The sequence below is a fragment of the Podarcis tiliguerta genome (assembly GCF_965153285.1).
Source record: "Podarcis tiliguerta genome assembly, chromosome: 14".
NCBI classification, from domain to species: domain Eukaryota; kingdom Metazoa; phylum Chordata; class Lepidosauria; order Squamata; family Lacertidae; genus Podarcis; species Podarcis tiliguerta.
The window spans coordinates 4,680,018-4,700,043 of record NC_139547.1 but is presented as its reverse complement, the minus strand read 5'-3'; the positions used below and the strand labels follow the sequence as shown (position 1 = coordinate 4,700,043).

Genomic DNA, 20,026 nt, shown 5'->3' with positions numbered 1-20,026 from the left:
GCCTGAGACTCCCTGAAACAAAGTTCCCCTCACACAAGATAGCCTGTGGTAAATGGAAGAAATTCGTTCGCGTACTGTGCGGTGGGCCTGCTGTATTGAATTGGGGGCAGTTAGTGGGGTGAGTCCGCTACAGTCTCATATGGGATTTGGTTTATCAAGTTTTAATATTGGAGTGTTTGTATCTATGGTTATTTTTGAAAAAGGTATTTTGTATTTTTATACATCTTTTATCCCTTAATTATTATTTTTTACTGCTAGATTGTGCTCCCCCCCATCTGTTTAATTGACCACAATGTGAGGTGTTTATATTCTGTTTTTGAAAGAAACAGGGTGAATCTGAAGAAGAAGATGAAAATCTCCCTATACAGGAAGTATCGTTTGACCCTGAGAAGGCTCAGTGCTGCTTAGTAGAGAATGGTCAGATCTTAACTCATGGGAGCGGTGGAAAGGGATATGGATTAGCATCCACTGGAGTCACTTCTGGGTGTTACCAGTGGAAGGTATGTAGAAAGCCCAGTTTAAAAATAGAGATGAAGCAAGGTGTATAGATAAACCCATTGTGTCCTTAACCCACAAACTGTACTGCTCAAAATAGAGGGAATGTATTTGAACTCTAGTTCTAATGGCATTTTTTTTTCAGGTTGCCTAAATTTGTTCCCTGGATTTGCACAGGATTTCTGACCCTTGCAAGCGGGACTTCCAGAGTCCACAGTTTTTAGGTCTTGTTCATGATTTGCTGGGCTTCTCTAAGCCTGTGGGTTGAGCAGTACAGATCAGTGGCATACTTTGGCCTGCACTAGATTTTATATCTTTCTGCAAAGACTTGTGAGGCCAGGTAAACTGTATGGGGAAGTGAGAGGCTCATGGGACACTCTGAAATTTTATGGGATATTCTGCCAGATATAAACCTAAATCATATGTCAAATCTAATTTTTTTTGGGGGGGGGAGAGAAATAATCAGAAGCTCCACCTAACAATGATCTTAAAACAACAATCCTTTTGTTTCCATCATTCTGTGGAATACTTCATTTTTCTTCATAATATTTTTCCCCCAAAAATGGTAGAGATAAAAGATCATTGCTGTTTTTAAATAATTGCTAAGTACACCTTGACAAGATAGCCTATTGGATGTCCGTGGGTCTACTGAGCCTCTCCCCTCCCCTTTGCAGTTCAATAGTGATTAATTTGAGGGTTGAAATGACTGTTCAAATCCCCATTACTTTTATATGTCTTTGTGCTTCATGATGTTTTAAGTAGCCCATGGGTGTTGATGGTTTTTCTTCACCTTCTAGTTCTATATTGTGAAGGAAAATCGAGGCAATGAAGGGACTTGCGTTGGAGTGTCTCGTTGGCCAGTTCACGATTTTAACCATCGCACTACCTCAGACATGTGGCTGTACCGAGCATATAGTGGCAATCTCTACCATAATGGGGAGCAGACGCTGACACTGACCAGTTTTACCCAAGGGGACTTCATAACATGCGTGCTGGATATGGAAGCGAGAACTATCTCCTTTGGAAAAAATGGAGAAGTATGAATCTTCTATTGCTTATTTATGACATTGGTATACTGTTAATTTTTTTAACCTGTAATGGTTTTCAAAGCAGTTCACAACAGTAAAACAACATTCAGTCAGCAGTTACAAAAAAGCAGTACAGCAGACAAAACAAAGGCATAATACAAACTACCACAAAGTTCTAAATTTTTGAACTGAAATCAAATGAAAGGGCACAATGAAACAAATCTTTCTAAATTTTGAAAGGAAGGGTAGGGAGTGTGTCAACTTGACCTCAGGGGAACACAAATTCTATAGTGTAGGTGCCACAACTGAACAGACCACGTTCTTCATCAGAAGAAGAACGTGGCAACTTAGTAGTCTCCCGATGTCGTAGATCAGAACTCCCATCAGCCCCAGCATCAAGCTGAGCTTGATAGGTGATGGTGTTCAAAACGGCTGGAGGTCACCAGGTTGGGGAAGGCTTATCTAAACTTTTAAATTGATGCTAAATGAATCATGACCTGATGGTAATCAGTAAGGAAGTGCTCCTTGCAAAATTGGTGACTAACATAATCAGTTTGCTGTCTACTATCTCCCCCCCTCCCCCCAGGAACCAAAACTGGCTTTTGAAGATGTGGATGCTGCAGAATTATACCCATGTGTGATGTTTTATAGCAGTAATCCTGGAGAAAAGGTAAGCTGGATATTTAGCAATAGTGGTGAAGGTTAATATGCTGTTTTGGTAAGGGTCTATGAGTATAATATGTGGAATAAATTGAGCATTTTTAGCTCTGTGTGTGTGTGTGCGCGCGCGTACATACATACATGTTTATATGGAATTGGTCTATTTAAACAGTATTTTATGTTGCTACTGATATATGTTCTTCAGAGTATCAGGCAGAGGTCTTTTTCAGCCCTGCTATCTGAAATTCTTTTGCCAGGGCTGAATCAGGGATTCCTTTCCATGCAAGAAGACAACACCCTCAGCCAAGCTTGTTCTAGCCCCTTCATTCTCTCTTCCCTACTCCTGTCAGCATTTGGATACAGCAAGCTTGGCAGGTCAGGGGAAATAAAAAGCCTGGGCAGTCCTGACATCTCTCAACTTGTCCTACTGTCCGTGCTGAGCTGAGAGCACTCGCAAGTCCAACATTGGCAGGAATAGCAAATTAGGGGGAGGGTTCTGTCCACAGAGCTTCCTCAATACACCTCCCTTCTGCTCCACTTATACTAAGACAGAGTGCTGGGACATGATGGAAGATGAGAATTTATGTCGACAGAGAAGCACACCTTCATAACTGGCTTCCAAAACTTAAATGTCCCAGGGTATGGTCTGAAGGCATTTGCTGAAGCTAAGCAGATCTGGGTCTGGTCAGTGCTTGGAAACCATATGCATTCTGCCTTGGTTTCCATGATGAAAGAAGGCAGGATATAAAATTAAATAATTTGTTACATGTTTGTAAATATATCTGTATTTTGAAATCATCTGTAACGGCATGGAAGAATCACTGAGATGTCAAAAATTGACTCACATGTGCTTGTCAGTATAGTTGGGTAAACTCTTCCTCATTGCTACAACCTCTCACTAAAGCGCATAGAAGTCTGCTTTGTAGCAGACCTGCAATATTGGTGAACATTACAAAAAATAAACCCTTTCTGATTCGTTTAGAAGATTTCTAATTTGCAAATAAATTTTACCAAAAAACTGGGAATCCAGCTCAGTGAATTTCCTTGTGTGTCTGTGTGCATAGGTAAAAATCTGTGACATGCAGATGCGGGGCACCCCGAGGGATTTGCTGCCAGGAGACCCCATTTGCAGCCCTGTTGCTGCTGTGCTTGCAGAGGCCACAATTCAGCTTATCCGCATCCTCCATCGAACAGACCGGTGGACACATTGCATCAATAAGAAAATGATGGAGCGGCTGCACAAGCTCAAATCATGCCTTAAAGAGGCAGGTCAGAAACTGAAGAAAAGCCGCTCTGTTCAAAGTCGAGAGGAGAATGAGGCACGAGAGGAGAAGGAGAGCAAGGAGGAGGAGAAAGGCAGACACGGCAGTCGGCATGGGTTGGCAGATCTCTCAGAGCTCCAGCTGAAGACCTTGTGTGTGGAGGTGTGGCCAGTCCTGGCAGTGATTGGTGGAGTGGATGCTGGGCTTAGAGTTGGAGGCCGCTGTGTTCACCGGCAAACTGGGCGGCATGCCACCTTGCTTGGAGTGGTCAAAGAAGGCAGCACGTCTGCCAAGGTGCAGTGGGACGAAGCTGAGATTACAATCAGGTATAGTGTTTTCAGTATTGGTGTTAGACAAGTGGCCAGTTGTTAGTCCTTAGGAAATGTCACTGACTTTTAAAATGTGAGATAGTAGTTGCTAATACTAGTAGCCAGTTAAATATCAGACAGCTCAACCTGGAAATAAATTTCTTGTAACCTTTTGCTACTGTGGGTTTTGAGGCCATTGCTTTGTAACATTAGGGAGTGTTATTTATGACATTTGGACTATAAGCTAAGTAATGTCTGAATGATGGTATCAAGTGCCTTGTGGCACCTTAGAAGGTAACACATCTCTTGTGGCATATTCTGTGAGCTCTCAGAAACTTCTGCCAGAATAGGTTTTTTTAACACTTTAAAGTGCTGCTAAGTTTATGTTTTGCATTTTTATTTTGTGAAAATATATTAGGGGGCGTGCCACCTCCCTACTTAGTGCCAGAACCCAGTTGAGATCCCAGGGTGCTTTCGTCCATTAGGAAACATTTTCCAAAACAAACGTGTCTAATATAGCAAAAACTTCCTCAGTATTTTATGATTACCTTTGTTGGGTATTTGGAATGAACTGTTTTGTTTGAAACAGCACACTCATTTTTTGTTACCTTCTGCACTGAGTATCATCTCTCCCCATTAACTGATCATAACCCTCATTCCCTCCCACCCCCCACCCCCCAATTTACATTTACTTTTTTAGACTGTCAATTCATTTAGATTTTGATTAAATATATTTTATGTCTTATTTTGCCTACATTATTTCCCGTGCTTTCCTCCTGTCTATCCCTCACTTGCTTCTTCCTGTGTCATTCTGATCTTTATTAAAGCTTCCCAACTTTTTGGTCGCCTAGTGACACGCCATTGTATAATCTGGAACCTTGCGAACCGCTGCCTTTTGATGTTGCAAGATTCCGTGGACTGACAGCCACTGTGTTGCTGGACCTCACCTTCCTGACTGGCATCCATGAAGACATGGGGAAGCAAAGCGTCAAGCGACATGAGAAGAAACACAAGCATGATGCAGAAGACAAAGGAGATGTTGACCAGAGAACAGAAGGTGACTCTGGATCGGATGCTCGGTCGGTGCCAAGCACTGAGGAGATCAAAGGCCATGGAGCTACAAGTTCAAAATCTGAAAATGAAATTGCTTCGTTTTCCTTAGAATCTGTTTCCTTGGGTGTGGAGAGCCAGCATCCAAATGCCGAAGGCAAAAGGAAGACTCATGAACATGCCTCCAAGAATCATGATGCTGTACAATCAGAAATCAGAGCAGTGCAGTTGTCTTATCTTTACCTTGGTGCTATGAAATCGCTTAGCACTCTCCTTAGTTGTAGTAAATATGCTGAATTGTTACTGATACCAAAGGTCCTGGCAGAGAGTGGCCATAATTCTGATTGTGCAAGTTCGCCCATTGTTCACGAAGATGTGGAAATGCGTGCTGCCTTGCAGTTCTTGATGCGCCATATGGTGAAACGGGCAGTCATGCGCTCACCTATCAAGAGGGCACTAGGACTGGCTGATTTGGAACGGGCACAAGCAATGATCTACAAATTAGTGGTTCACGGGCTGTTGGAGGACCAGTGTGGCAGCAAAATTAAGCAAGGTACACTTTAATTATGCAAGTGTATAGATGTTAATTTGAACACAATTACGCTGGTAGGATACCCTTTTCCTAATATTTGTGCCTGTGAAAAGCCAGCAATACTGTTATGTTGTTCCTGCAGAGCCAGTGTGATATTGTGTATTGTGGTACAAGAACAGCAGTTGGTGTGCAGCGCCCTAGCCATTTACTTTGCTTTGTGTTAGTCAGTCTGTCTTGTTGGTCTCTGCCATAACTAAAGGTAGCTGTAATCATGCTGACCAATAGCCTTACCTTGTTCATTCACTTTCCATGTCCTTTAGCTTAATTAAAGAAAACTAAGGAGTCCTTTTTTAAAAAAAAAAACATAAGCTTGGCTGTTGCATTAAATGACAGCTTTCTAAAATTCTTCTAGTTAGTGCAACATAGCAGTTACTCTTTATACTCTGGCTAGCCTGCAGGAGGTGTCTGCAAACAATTTCACTCTTTGCACAGCTTAGGAGTGGTAGGATCACATCACATGACAAAGATTTGTGGAGACAAAGCAGCTCCTGTGACCCTCCCTAGTTTCTCCCCTTGATCTCTGCTCCTCTAGATGAGCATCAGTGTTTTAACAATAGTGTGAACTACCATAGCATGATTTGAGTGTGCTTGCACAAATAATCTTACGACATTTCCCCCTTTTACCTGTACATCACAAAGGTCTTTGGTTATTTGAATTTAATTCTATATGGTAGAGGGTGGTTCCTATTGTGCAAGGGCATATGTTTTACATGCAGAAAACCCCATGGTCAGCCCATGGCATCACCACTTGTAAGGATCTTGGGTAGTGGACCTGTGAAAGCATTTGTTTGCCTGAGAATTTGGGAGAACTGCTACCAGTCTTGAGTAGCAGTTTCAACATAAGGTATGTGGGTGGAACTAGATGTCTGGGTAAAAGTGGTTGCAACCACTTGGGGAAATGTTGTAGCTCAGTGGTAAAACCATTTGCTTTTGCATGCAGAGTGCCCCAGGTTCAGCCCCTGGCATCTCCAGGGGGAGGCTGGGAAAGACCCCTACCTGAAATAATAATAATATAATAATTTATTATTTATACCCCGCCCATCTGGCTGAGTTTCCCCAGCCACTCTGGGCGGCTCCCAATCAAGTATTAAAAACAATACAGCGTTAAATATTAAAAACTTCCCTGAAGCCTTCAGATGTCTTTTAAAAGTAGGATAGCTACTTATTTCCTTCACATCTGAGGGCAGGGTGTTCCACAGGGTGGGCGCCACTACCGAGAATGCCCTCTGTCTGGTTCCCTGTAACCTCACTTCTCACAATGAGGGAACTGCCAGAAGGCCCTCGGCGCCGGATCTCATTGTCCAGGCTGAACGATGGGGGTGGGGACGCTCCTTCAGGTATACAGGATCAAGGCCATTTAGGGCTTTAAAGGTCAGCACCAATACTTTGAATTGTGCTTGGAAACGTACTGGGAGCCAATGCAGATCTCTCAGAGAGAGAGCTGCTGCCGGTCGTCATAGGCAGTACTCCTCTAGAAATGGCGGAAGGGAAGGTACTTAATGCCTTCTGCGAATTCCCCGCCCCCCAAGCTGGTCTGGTTTTGATGCATGGTTGGGGGGGGGGCAACTTGTGAAAATGTGTTTAGGATATGGAAATGTACTCACCTTCCATCCAGCAATTATCTCCTGTACTCACAGTATTGTTCCATCTTGTTCTGCCCTGAATTATTGTTTTCCCCCGAAAGCCACTCACATGTCTGCTGTCTTTAGGCTTCTCCAGTGATGGACTGGAGTTGTTTCTGTCTCCACAGAAACCATCAGTGAATGAAAGGCTGGGCAAAGAATCCCCCTGGTCTGTGTTCTGAGCTAAGGTTGCAGTTGTCCTTTCAGCACTCATGTCTCCAGTTGAGGAGCATTTGCCTGCATTGTGCTAGAGCATATGGGGAGTTGGCAGAGGGCACAGTGGCAATTGGCTTCAAATTCTGCTTTGGAGTGTCCCAGGGATACCTTTCTGGCTACTGCTGGAATACTTGATTATCATTTACTGTTTATTTATTATTTTGGTTCCTAGACCCCTCTTCATCAGCTCATGATCCTAGGGCAGGTTACAGCAATATAATTCACATAAAAACATTTAAAATTTAAAATAAAAGTGTACAATATCAATGTACAACCCCCCCCAAAAAAGTCAATTGGGCAAATAAGCATGCCTTTAATTAGTGCAGAATGAGGAATAATGATAGCACCAGCCCATATATTAGGAAGAAGGGTGCTCCATAAAGTTTACGTCTGAAGGGATCGTTCCTTGTGATATGGCATGTTCTAACAGAATAAATATCAGCCACCCAATCCTTCATTCAACAATCAAAACTTTAGAACCACATATTAGAATGTAAGGAGAGTTCTGCAGGAGAAGGCAAAGTGGCCTATTTCCCATGTTTGCTAAGAAGATGCCTTCAGGAGGCCCACATGTATTCAGTCCCAGGTGTGCTGCAGTTGCCTGTAAAAATAAGGGTATCTGTATAGCTATATTTTTATTCCAATCAGTGTCTGTATTAGATTTGATTTTTTTAATGTACACAATATTTTAAACTTTTTGTAAATGCCATTGTTTTGAGTATGTGTTTGTTGTATTGTGAAATTGCTTCAAGGTGCTTTATAAGGAGAAAGTCATAAATGAAATTTTTAAAAGCTAAATGATATGGAAAAACATTAAATTGTTCTGCAGAAGTGGACCAGCAAGCAGAAGAAAACGACCAAGCTCAGCAGGCCCAGACACCTGTGACGACGAGTCCTTCAGCCTCTAGTACGACATCTTTCATGAGCAGCTCTCTAGAAGATACAACAACTGCCACCACTCCGGTGACTGATACAGAAACTGTGCCTGCCTCCGAGTCCCCTGGTGTTTTGCCTCTTAGCCTTCTTAGGTATGGATTGACTTCTGATCTTGCTTCTCATAAACAATCCAGCCAAGTTTGTAATCATTTTGTATCTTGATAAGTTTTCACCGAAAGATAGATTTCATTTTCTGAAAATGTTTGCAAACTAGAGTAGCAAGAAGCAGTATATCTTTTAATAAAAGGCTGTTCCCTTCCTACTTTCAACAATAAAACTGTGTGTTTTTTTACTTGCTGACTAATGGTGCCAGACGTAATAGTGTTGAGTTGGGTTGTCAGCACTCACAGAAGAGGTTGTGCCCATTGAACCCTCAAGCTGTTTTCAAATCTCCTTTTAAATTTGAAGGAGGCTTGTTTAGGAGGGAGAGATGGTGAGGAATAGGTCCTACTTTTGCTGACATCCATACACATCCCATTGGTGGGTTACAGCTATCACCATGTAATATTAGAAATACAGGTATTTATCTTGTTTGTTGGTATGCATTGCATTGCTATCCATTGCTTTACCATTTTTATGTATATATTTTTAAAAGGCAAATGTTCTCCAGTTACCCAACTACTACTGTACTCCCAACAAGACGTGCCCAAACTCCTCCCATATCCTCTTTGCCAACATCTCCTTCTGATGAAGTAGGCAGGAGACAATCACTGACCTCTCCTGATTCTCAGTCTGCACGACCTGCCAATCGAACAGGTAGGTTTCATCCATTGCCTTAGTAAGGTTTATTTAAAATATATATATATTGCAACTCAATTTTGTTCTCTTCATATCTGTACTGAAATTTGTGTGTTTATTATCACTGTATGTGCCCTCAGCTGGTCAAGGCATCAGTGCCAGGGAATGCTAATGGTTTAACCTCTTAATACTAAAACATTCATTGGCAGATATGTGGAAGATATTACTACTCCCCCCCTTTTGTAGTAACAAAAAGATGTAACTGAACTTTGTACAATTATGTGCAAGACTAAGCATATAGGAAAAAATGCATACAAATATGTATGTGTTTGGGGAAATGCAGCCAAAATAAATGATTTTGAACTTTTGTAGCCTGACTAAGTTGCAGTATGAATTATGAAGGAGATGGTGCTGATTTGCCATTCATTCTTTTTCTACAATCCACAGCTTTGTCGGACCCAAGCAGCCGCCTTTCAACTTCCCCTCCTCCACCAGCTATTGCTGTGCCCTTGTTAGAAATGGGCTTCTCCTTACGGCAGATTGCGAAAGCAATGGAAGCCACAGGTAATCCTTCTGCTGTCAAGGAATATGCACTGCACCGCTTTGTCAGAGAGAGAGAGAGCACAAGTAACAAGCCAGTTAGGCTCTGAAGTGTCATAGCTTTCCTTTTCATTAAAGGGTTTGCTCTTTGTTGTCAAACACTAGTCTGTAAAGTGTAATGGGGACAAGCACTCCCTTGAAGTTGCTCAAGGAATAAGAGCCCAGGATCAAATAGTAGAAGGTCCTGAACAACCACCCACCATGAGGTTCTCTCAATTGGTTTCTTCAGATTTCCAAGCACACTCAAGCTTTTCTCTGCAGTTGTAAGAAGGAGGGACTGCCCTTTAAAAGAGGTGAAGGCAAGATGCTCTGGATGTTGGCTGTTGCATCAGCTATCAAGCTGCATGTAACAAAACTTTGGAAAGAGTTTCTGTCATGAATTTTGGAATTTATATCCATTTCTAACAGGGCATTCCTGTTTTCTTAATTGGGTGTCATTTTCTTTCTTAGGTGCAAGAGGAGAAGCAGATGCTCAAAACATTACAGTCTTAGCAATGTGGATGATAGAGCATCCTGGGAATGAGGAAGACGAAGACCCTCAGTCAGAAGAAACAGCCGATTCCCTCCATGGCACTGTAGTTTCTGGGGGCAGCGGGAAGTCAAGTGATCAGTGTTACCTGCAGTCTCCTGGTGACATCCCTTCAGCTGATGCCACTGAAATGGAGGAAGGTTTTAGCGAAAGGTAAAATGTTGGTTTCTTCAGGTTTCAAGCCTTAATGGGATTGTAAGTATTAGTTTTCCACACAATGGTACTCCCCAGCGCAAAACTATTTCATTCATTCATTCATTTTGTATACCACCCTTTATCCATAGATCTCAGGGTGACTGACAACTTAAAATTACATGATAAAAAATAGAACAAAAGCAAACCAATAATTGTCCCTCCCACAACACATTTAAAAGGGCATCAGATATCAGTCAGCCAAAGGCCTGGTTAAAGAACATTTTCACCTAGTGCCTAAAGATGTATAATAAAGCCGCCAGCCAAATCTCCCTGGGGGGAGCAAGAAAAGCCCATTCTCATGCTGCCACCTTCCAGACCTCTCATGGAGCAGGCACAGGAAGAAGTGCTTCGGAGGATGATCTCAGGGTCCAGGTAGCTTCATATGGAGAGAGGTGGTCCTTGAGGTACTGCAATCCTGAGCTGCTTAAGGCTTTATATGTCAAAACCAGCACTTTGAATTGGGCCCAGAAACTATTTGGCAGCCAGTGGACTCAGCCCAGGATTGGTGTAATATGCTCAGACCATGTTGCCCCGGTGAGCAGCCTAGCCGCCAAATTCTGCACCAGCTGCCATTTCTGAACTGTCTTCAGAGGCACCCCTACATATAACGCATTGCAGTAATCTAACCTAGAGGATACCAGACCATAGACAACAAAAGTTAGGCTATCCCTGTCCAGATAGGGGCGCAGCTAGGCCACCAGCCAAAGCTGATAGAAGGCACTCTGCACCACTGAGGCCGCCTGAGCCTCAAGTGACAGCAAAGGACGCACTCCTTCAAGAGCAGGCAACTTCCCAGCCATCTGGTCTAGGGAACCACCCACTAACAGTGCCTCACTCTTATCTAGATTGAGCTTCAGTTTGTTGGCTCTCATCCATGTTTACTATTAAAATATGCAATATGGTTATTTTTAAAATATGCATTAGTTTTTTAAAATCAGTCTATCTTAGATGGGATTAGAGAAACCCATGGGGGCCAAGTCTGTTAACCAATAGTTCAGAGCAGTGTTGCCCAATCAGGTTTCTCCAGCTGTTTGGAACTTACAAGCCTCGTCAGCCACAGCCAGCTCAGGCTTGTTGACTGCTGTGAGAAATAGAGTGCTGACTAGCTCAGCAGGGCTCTTCTGTTCTCAAATATTTTCTGAAAAATCTGTCTTAAGAGGCAAGACACAAAAGGCATTATATGTCTCTTCCCTACATAAGAACCCCAGAAACCTGTCGCTTGAGAGAGATCAATCAAGTGCTGTTCTAACATGTGCCTAACTTATACTTACTCTCCACAAGCATAATCACACCAAGTTGTTTATTACAAGAAAGAGAGCATATGGAGATCAATTTTCACAGTAGAAGAACTAATGCATTCACATTCCTGATCTAAATAAAGACCCTAATCTGTGGTAAAGCAAAAGTGACTGAGCGTATTATGAGTTATACATTCAGAAGTTAGAAATAAAAGCAGAGCTATACATTTCTCCAGTTCTAGTTAGAGCAGTCCTACAATGGAGCAAATAACTGGCGATAGGGACCTAATTTAGTAGAAATCAAGGCCTCTATGCTTTATGAGAGTTAGACTATCTACAACAAGCGCTTAGGCAATATAAACATTACCCCCTTCTTGGTCCGATGTCCAGTCTGGATTAATGTTAATGAATACTTGACACATTTCAATATTTCTAAACTATTTGTACATTTCAGCCATGATAGTATGGAACACGTAGAAAATGCAGCATCTGGAAGTGGACCCACCTCAAGGGGTCGATCAGCAGTGACCAGGAGGCACAAATTTGACTTAGCTGCTCGGACGCTGCTAGCCCGTGCTGGTAGGTGTTTGAAAATATTTTTCAACACCCTTTTCTTTTCATCCCTGCTGAAGAGGGCATGTACTCTGTAGCACAGAACTTTAAATGTGTTCTGCTAGCCTTGTATGTGTCAGTGTGTATGTTAACATTTTCATATGTGTGTGTATAATAGAGCAGTTTCTAATCTTGTCAGAATGGTGTGGTTAAGAAATAGAACCCAGAGTGGGACTTACGTAGAAATGATGATGATTTTTGTGGCTGATAAGTTTCGTGTGACAATGTAAATTGAGGTGCCATCAACCCAAACGGTTGGGGCTAGGGAAGGAAGCCCTGCTTTTGGAGTCAGGGGACCAAGTATAGTCCTTATATTTGCCCCTGCTTCCCCATGTAAGTGAATGACATCTCTTCTTTGGGGCCTGGTGGTGCTGGTGTTGGCTGGTGAATGAGAGTAGCACAGTGTGTCCCACTTTGAAATGTGAATGACATCTCTCCTAAGAGGTCCTGCAGTTTAAGTGTCCTTATCCATCACAGCACCCATTTTGCTAAGTTGCAGCTTTGACCATAGCTAGCATGTACTGCTACTACTAACCCGCAAAACAAACTGTGTGCTTCTTTTCTCTCTCTCTGATTTAAGCGGGATTGTACCGCTCTGTACAGGCGCACAGGAATCAGAGCCGGAGAGAAGGGATCTCCTTGCCGCAAGACCCTGGAGCGCTGTATGACTTCAACTTGGATGAGGAGTTAGAAATTGACTTGGATGATGAAGCCATGGAAGCCATGTTTGGGCAGGATCTTGCCAGTGATAATGACATTCTAGGAATGTGGATCCCGGAGGTATTGGATTGGCCTACCTGGGTGTGTGTGATTGCAGCTGGGGCTGCTTTGCTTATTACTTGCTTTCTAGGAAATGAAATAACATTATGCATTACCTAAGCAATTGTTTTATTAACATTATTGCTGCTAACCCTTATTTGGATGGTTCCAGGCTCTTAACAGCACAAGTGAATATCGTCATGTAGTTCTCATTGGTACATTTCATGTGAAACAGTTTCTCTTTACTTTGACTGCTTTCCCATTTGCCAGCTGTCTTTTCTGCTAATTAAGTCACTTGACATTTTAAAGGAAAAACAGGCAAGCTGTAAAAAAGTTTTTTAGACAGTTGCATGATTTCATTCATCAGAGATGATGAGTGGCTAATATTCCCCTAAATCAGGGCTAGGAAAACTCTGGCCTGTAGGCCCAAGTAGCACCCCTGCCCGCAGGCAGGCCAGTTTGGCCATGCACACCTACCCCACACCTGATGTCATGTTTGATGTCAGCTGTGGGGCGGATGAAGTCATGGCTGGGACAAATTGGGGCTTGAAGTCATCCAAACACGGCCAAAAATCAGCCTCAAAGAGCAGCCCCAAACATCAGCTGGAATTATCTACATTGGAACAGTACATTTCTTTTTTTAAAAAAATAATAATAATAATCCAACCTGGTATGCTCCAGGTAGTTTGGACTACAGCTCCCCCTGAACTCATCCAGCGTGGTTACCCTTAACAACTGGAGGCCAGCATTGGGGAAGGCTGTTGTAGAACTTTTATTTTGAACAAAATGACGGTTATGCAAGAGCTCTCCAGTGTGAGAGAAATTCATTGAAGATTGTACCTTGTTTAATGCTTTGGGAATATGCTAAATTGCTTCTAGTTACAATATCCTGTATAGTTTCAATGTAACAGTTGCTGCTTAAAGTGCTTCTCAGATTGAGATGATCATTGTGCGCGTTGATGTTTTCACAGCAGTGTTCATATATGTTTTGCTGCCTCTTCAAGTAAGCAGGTGTCTTTGGCTTAGCATCTTGCTGAAGGTGCTGAAAACCATAGGCTTTAAAGATGTCTAGTGCTATGCTTGAGTAGTGAAGACATAATTGCCCTTATTTTGAATTAGGATCTAACAAATGTACCCAAATGTATTGGGCTGTAGCTCAGTGGTAGAGCACTTGCTTTGCATTCAGAAGGTCCCAGGTTCAATCCTTGACATACCCAGGTAGGGTGGGAAGAGACCTCCTGCCTGAATCCCTAAAGAGCCACTGCCAGTCAGTGTAGACAATACTGAGCTAGATGGACTAGGGGGTCTGACTTTCTCTGTTCTGGTGCTCTCTGATCACTTTCAAGGAAAAGTAAATAGTGCAGTAGTGTCTGTAGAATGATGAGGCTTTTGAGCCAATCTGCACATTAAACAGAATGAGGTGGCAAACTAGGCTGCCTCAAATTTCAGGAAGCTGGCCTCAGGTATTTGAATGCTCTATGCTTATAGTAAATTAGTTCATCAGGAAGAAAGATGCTAAACTTTTCTTCCTTGTGAGTTAATTTACTAAGTGAAGGAAGCTTTTTATGGACCACCCTTCCCCCAGAAATATGACCCTGCAGTTGTAGTGGTACAGTCCAGAATTCTACCACCATCTACATCCTCATTTTGCCTAAATGTATTGAGCAGTTCTTACTTTAGGCTTTTCCTTTCAATTGCAAGAGCTAGAGAAAAAAAGTATTTTTCCTGCTAATATTAGGGTGAATTGGTTTGTTCAATAAAACCAGCAAACCTTCCTGTTTTCTCCCCCCACCTTTTCCTTAAGAGTTCCTCATAAAATAAACTGAAAGCAAACCAATTTGTAAGACCTATTTGCACAGCTTTGCAAAGTATGCAGAGCATGTGAATTAAGCATCTGTAGGCCATTTTTTTAAACTCAAGAAACGGGATTTATAGGCAGAAAATAAGACTCTTGATTTTTAGACTTTGAATGAACTTTTGGCATGAATTTTTCTTTGACCCTGTCAAAGAAAGGTTCATGCCATTAGGTTGCCAGTAAAGTACGAACTGCTAACTTTAATATATTTGAAGTTGTTGACCTACAGCTGCCTTTGCCAGCCTAGTGCCCTCTAGCTTCCACCATCCCTGACTATTGGCCATCCTGGCTGGGACTTACTGGAGTTGTAATCCAAAACATCTGAAGGGCACCTATTCAAAGGTTGACTATGACAATCCACTGTATTTCCAGGTTTTTTTATTGCCTCCATAATAAGCTGCAACTGAGAACTGCTGAGTCAGCTGTGGTTATGACAGTCCATTAAAATACAATAGAAATACTAGATTTTTCTGTGTGTACATGATTATAACTGCGTGATTACACTGTGCAGCATGTTTGCGAATCTGAAGACAGAGAAGAGGTGGTAGTATGTGAGTTGTGTGAATCCAGCGTTGTCAGCTTCAATCAACACATGAAAAGAAACCACCCTGGCTGTGGGCGCAGCGCAAACCGGCAGGGCTACCGCAGCAATGGCTCCTATGTGGATGGATGGTTTGGTGGCGAATGTGGAAGTGGGAATCCCTATTACCTCTTGTGTGGCAGCTGCCGAGAAAAATACTTGACCTTGAAGAGCAAGTCTAAGACATCTTCCTCGGAAAGGTACCAAAGACTGTGTAGCCTGTGATGCCCTTTGCTGGAAAAAAGAAAGAAAGGAAAGGAAAAAGGAAGCACTTATCATAAAAGAGCTGAACTTCATGAGCCAATATGGTACAGTAACTAGAGTGTTGGGTTGGATACTGAAAGCTTGGTTTAAAATCCTTGCATGGCCAGAAAGCTCCATTGGGTAGCCTTGGGCAAGACAAGTCTCATCCTAACCCCTGTCACAGGGTCCCCCTGACATCATTAGAAGGGTACAGCTCAGAAGCAGAGCATATCCTCTGAATGGCAAAGGTGCTGGGTCCAATCCCCAGCAACCCTAGTGTGAGATCTTCAAAAGCCGCTGCCAGTCAGTAGACTGTATTGGTCTGCACTGACTAATAGTCCAATATTGTTTACAGATTGTCTAAGAACTTGGATAGCTGCTGCCAATTAGATTAGGATTGTTGTTGGACTCAAACTCCCATCAGCCCCAGTCAGCACAATGGAGAATGATGGAAGTTGTAATCCATCAACATCTGGAGGAGATAGCATCTAACCCTTGCTAGAGCAGAGATGGAGAAATATTTTTGGATTCCAAATCCCTTCGGCCCCAGTCAGCATGGCTGATGGTCTGGAATGATCAGAACTGGAGTCCAAAACATCTGGAGGGCCATGAATTTTCTGTCCAGAAGTAGAGACTATTCACCTAGGTGGGGTCAGTGGTTTGACTTGATATAAGGGTGCCTCCATATGGAGGAAGGTTAGAAATACACAAGCATCAAAACTTATTGGCAGTCCTGTTTGTTCCAGACTTTCAAATGTGAGCTGCTAATGAAGTCCTGTGTAACTTCTTTGCATGAGGGAGAAGAATAAAATTGTCACATTTTAAAATAATTTATGAAATCAAATATTAGACTGTTAAGATAATGTTTTCAAAATCAGCATTTCATTCTGATGCTTTATACAAAGTTTGGGTTTCAATGCCTGACACAAAATCACATACAGACTCTCCGTTCTTTGGCCCAGCTATTGCTTGGAACTGGTAGTGTCAGAAGTTTCTGGGGTGCATCTCGAAAGATATTGTGGTGCATCTTTGATAAGACTGTTGAAAAATTGAAGAGGAATCTATATTTCATCAAAAAAACAACAACAAGAAAATCAAGAAAAGACTACAATACTTAAAAAAAAAGAGAAAGATGGGGTGTTTGATTTAACAGCAGATTGTTGTGTTCTCTTTTTGGTGCAGATATAAAGGACAGGCACCCGACCTGATAGGCAAGCAAGACAGTGTCTATGAAGGTACTGCTTTATGTAGGTCTTTTCAGATGACACCAGTGCATAGTTCAAGTTTTGCTTTAAAATAGTATACCTAACTGCAATTTACTTCTCTCATGCTAGAAGACTGGGACATGTTGGATGTTGACGAGGATGAAAAGCTGACGGGTGAAGAGGAATTTGAACTGTTGGCTGGACCCCTTGGGTTGAATGATCGCCGTATTGTACCTGAGCCTGTTCAGTTCCCGGATAGTGATCCACTGGGAGCCTCAGTTGCCATGGTCACAGCCACCAATAGTATGGAGGAAACACTGATGCAAATAGGTAAACTTTACATAGAGAAATAATTGCCTGAAGTCTTGCACTGTTTTTTCTTGGTCATTATCCTGAACATACTCACTGTGAAATTGCAGCCAAAGTAATTGGCTTCATCTGTTTTTAGGTGGTGGTACTATTACTTTGGAATAGATGTTTTTTCATAGCTTCCTCCTGTGTCATCAAAAGCTAGGAAAACTTCAAAACCACTTATTCCCATCTCCTCCGCCCTTTAAGGATCTGCAGGGAATGTGGTATTGGGAATGGAAAGCATGAGAGTAGGGTTGAGTAAAAGCAGCAGGGCTTTTTTTGGTACATAAGATGATGTAAGGGACATCCTCTGAAGAAATCATAGGTATGTTGTTGACTCAGTGAGTGGAGTTATTCAGCTACCCCTTCGGTGCAAGAACAATGCTGGCTTCAACCAAAGGACCACTTAGTCCACCGTTTTGTTTCCAACTGTAGTCAGTGGGATGATGAATGATATAGAGATATCATCAGTTGAGGTGAGGTAGATGGAAACGGGAGTGAGAGAGGGTTTTGAACCGCCCAGCATTAACTTCAGCATGAGATGACCCATTGTGTTTATCTTGTGCAGTTTCTGTTACTCAAGTCCTTGGGGAAAGTGCAGGTTAACCTCCTGAATTAGGTCTCACACTTGCAACTGCCGTCACTTTTAAAAAACATTTAAACATTGATGAGTTAACTTTTTATTTAAAATGCTCAAGGTGACTTGCAAAACATAGAATTATTTGGGTATAAATTTGCACATGCTGCAATGCTTCCTTTTCTTGTCACTCCTTGAATTCAAGGTTGCCATGGCTCCATAGAAAAAAGTTCTTCTGGCAGAATTACTCTGGGAGAACAAGCTGCTGCTCTGGTAAATCCACACGACCGTGTTATGGCTTTAAGAAGGGTGACGGCGGCAGCTCAAGTCCTCTTGGCAAGAACAATGGTCATGAGAGCCCTCTCACTCCTTTCTGTCAGGTTTGTCAAGCTCTAGAGGACCTGATTTGAACAATGACCCTGTGATTGTTAGCTTGTGGTGTTATCTGAAACAAAATCCAAAGCAAAATAGAAACTAACCAACTTTTGAATATGGTAAAAAATCTGCTAGATAACACAAGGAGAATAGGGCTAATTCCCATCTTAGTGCAAGCTTTCCAAAGTAGCCACGTGTTAATTTCAAAGCAAGTTCCACCCCCCTCTAGATAATTCCTTTTCTTTAGTAACAAGAAAAAATTCTGAACACTGGCAGTCTCTCTGTGTCTCAGGGATACCTAGCATGGTATCACCCAAATGTTGTGAACTATAACTCCTATTATCCCTGACAATTTGCCAAGCTGACTGGGGCTGATGAGAGTTGTCCAAAACGTCTTGAAAGTGCCACATTGGCTACCCCTCATATTGCTCTATCCAGTGGTCCGAATGTGGGGACACTCTCCATTCACAGTCTATTGAAACAAAGGAAAATTTGACCAGGGGGCAGGGCTACTAGGAGGCACCTCCCACTTCTAGGGCTCATGTTCTCCTGCATCCACAGCAAACAGATGTAGATTGCCAGTGTCCTTTCCTTCCTTTTCCCTGGTCCTGATTGCAGACATAATGATGGTATGCTGCTCTGACACTGACTTTCTGAGGACTGACTTAATATTCTCCTTGACAGAAAAACAATAACTTGTACTCTTTATCCTATACTCGGTTTAGAGACATAGGGGCTGCTTTGGACTGTGTCAGACCAACTCGATCAATATTGTGTGCCCTGACTAGCAGCAGTTCTCCAGGGTTTTGAGGCAGGGAACATTTCTAGCCCAACTTGGAGGTTGATTCTCTACCACTGAGCTGCAGTCCTTTGGTTTTTTATGACCACTGCAATGTATAATAGATGCCTTGAAATGTGAATGCTGTGTTTGTGTGGGGTGTCAGTAGGCAGAAAAAACTTACCTTTTTTTCCTCAACAGTGGGTCTAGTTGCAGTCTTGCAGCTGGGCTTGAGTCCTTGGGTTTAACCGATATCCGAACCTTGGTCCGACTGATGTGCCTGGCTGCCGCAGGGAGAGCAGGCCTCTCCACAAGCCCCTGTACTGTATCCGGTTCCTCCGAGAGATCTCGAGGCGTGCATAGCAAAATGAGCAAGCCCATTTCCTGCTTGGCCTATCTGAGCACAGCTGTTGGTTGTTTAGCTTCAAATACCCCAAGTGCTGCAAAACTGCTGGTTCAACTGTGTACCCAGGTAGGATCAACCATCCTTCTGCTCTGGGTTTTTATTTTCTGGTACTAAATCTATTCTTTCTGAAGTTATCCCAAGAAATGGCATATAACAATTGCTTTTTTAAAAAGAAAAATCTCTGAAATATTGCGTATTTCCAAGGGAAATGGGGTTTAGGAGATTTGGTTAAACGCATAGAACTGTGCAATCCTCTTTTGGTATATCACCATACCCAGTTTCTCCCACTCCTCTGACTTTGGCATTGAGTGAGTGCTGTTGTTATAAAACTTTAAGCAAGTTTGCTTAGTTTTCATGCAGTGTTCTCTACTTGGCAATGTACATGGACTAACCATTATGTAACATTAGTAGTGATAACTAACATACTTAACAATAACCTCATAACACCAGACAAAATGAGAATTTTGAAAATGGGCATCTGGTATAAAAGGAACATGGTGTGCTTATGCATTGCAGAGTGAGTACTTTTAAATTGAACATTATTTGAATCACAAAGTCCATAATACCTTTAAACTCTGGAATCAACAAGGTAATGAACAATCTTGCTTTCTGTGGCAGTGAAGTATATGGCTGGAGAGCATGTGGCACAGGGCTTAGTTCCCCCCTCCCCCAACATTTGCAGTCACTTCTCTTAACTTTGAAAGTTCATCCAGTCTAGTTGTCCTCCAAAGATACACATGGAAGAGCAATCCATTGCTGTATTCACACATAACAATAAGACTTACTGGCTAGTCGTGGTTTATCTGGAACAGGCCT

General features: G+C 42.4%; 1 protein-coding gene and 1 long non-coding RNA gene across 51 annotated transcripts in view; one reads left to right on the top strand and one right to left on the bottom strand.

The window, feature by feature from the left end:
* LOC310664289 overlaps positions 1–20,026 on the bottom strand; it is a 258,524-nt gene that overhangs the window by 138,648 nt on the left and 99,850 nt on the right. The window lies entirely within an intron of this gene.
* Positions 1–20,026, top strand: part of HERC1 (HECT and RLD domain containing E3 ubiquitin protein ligase family member 1) — a 111,750-nt gene that overhangs the window by 61,721 nt on the left and 30,003 nt on the right. For 15 of the 50 annotated variants that reach the window (XM_083412904.1, XM_083412880.1, XM_083412860.1 and 12 more), the window contains 16 exons: positions 324–500; positions 1,293–1,532; positions 2,110–2,193; positions 3,248–3,771; positions 4,581–5,356; positions 8,063–8,261; positions 8,765–8,925; positions 9,355–9,471; positions 9,958–10,189; positions 11,924–12,048; positions 12,662–12,882; positions 15,207–15,475; positions 16,701–16,753; positions 16,853–17,053; positions 17,857–18,031; positions 19,006–19,276. In XM_083412904.1, the coding sequence (XP_083269030.1) occupies positions 324–500; positions 1,293–1,532; positions 2,110–2,193; positions 3,248–3,771; positions 4,581–5,356; positions 8,063–8,261; positions 8,765–8,925; positions 9,355–9,471; positions 9,958–10,189; positions 11,924–12,048; positions 12,662–12,882; positions 15,207–15,475; positions 16,701–16,753; positions 16,853–17,053; positions 17,857–18,031; positions 19,006–19,276 (3,825 nt within the window). The remainder of the gene's footprint in view (positions 1–323; positions 501–1,292; positions 1,533–2,109; positions 2,194–3,247; positions 3,772–4,580; positions 5,357–8,062; positions 8,262–8,764; positions 8,926–9,354; positions 9,472–9,957; positions 10,190–11,923; positions 12,049–12,661; positions 12,883–15,206; positions 15,476–16,700; positions 16,754–16,852; positions 17,054–17,856; positions 18,032–19,005; positions 19,277–20,026) is intronic. The other 35 variants (XM_083412897.1, XM_083412887.1, XM_083412895.1 and 32 more) reach the window with 9 other exon arrangements.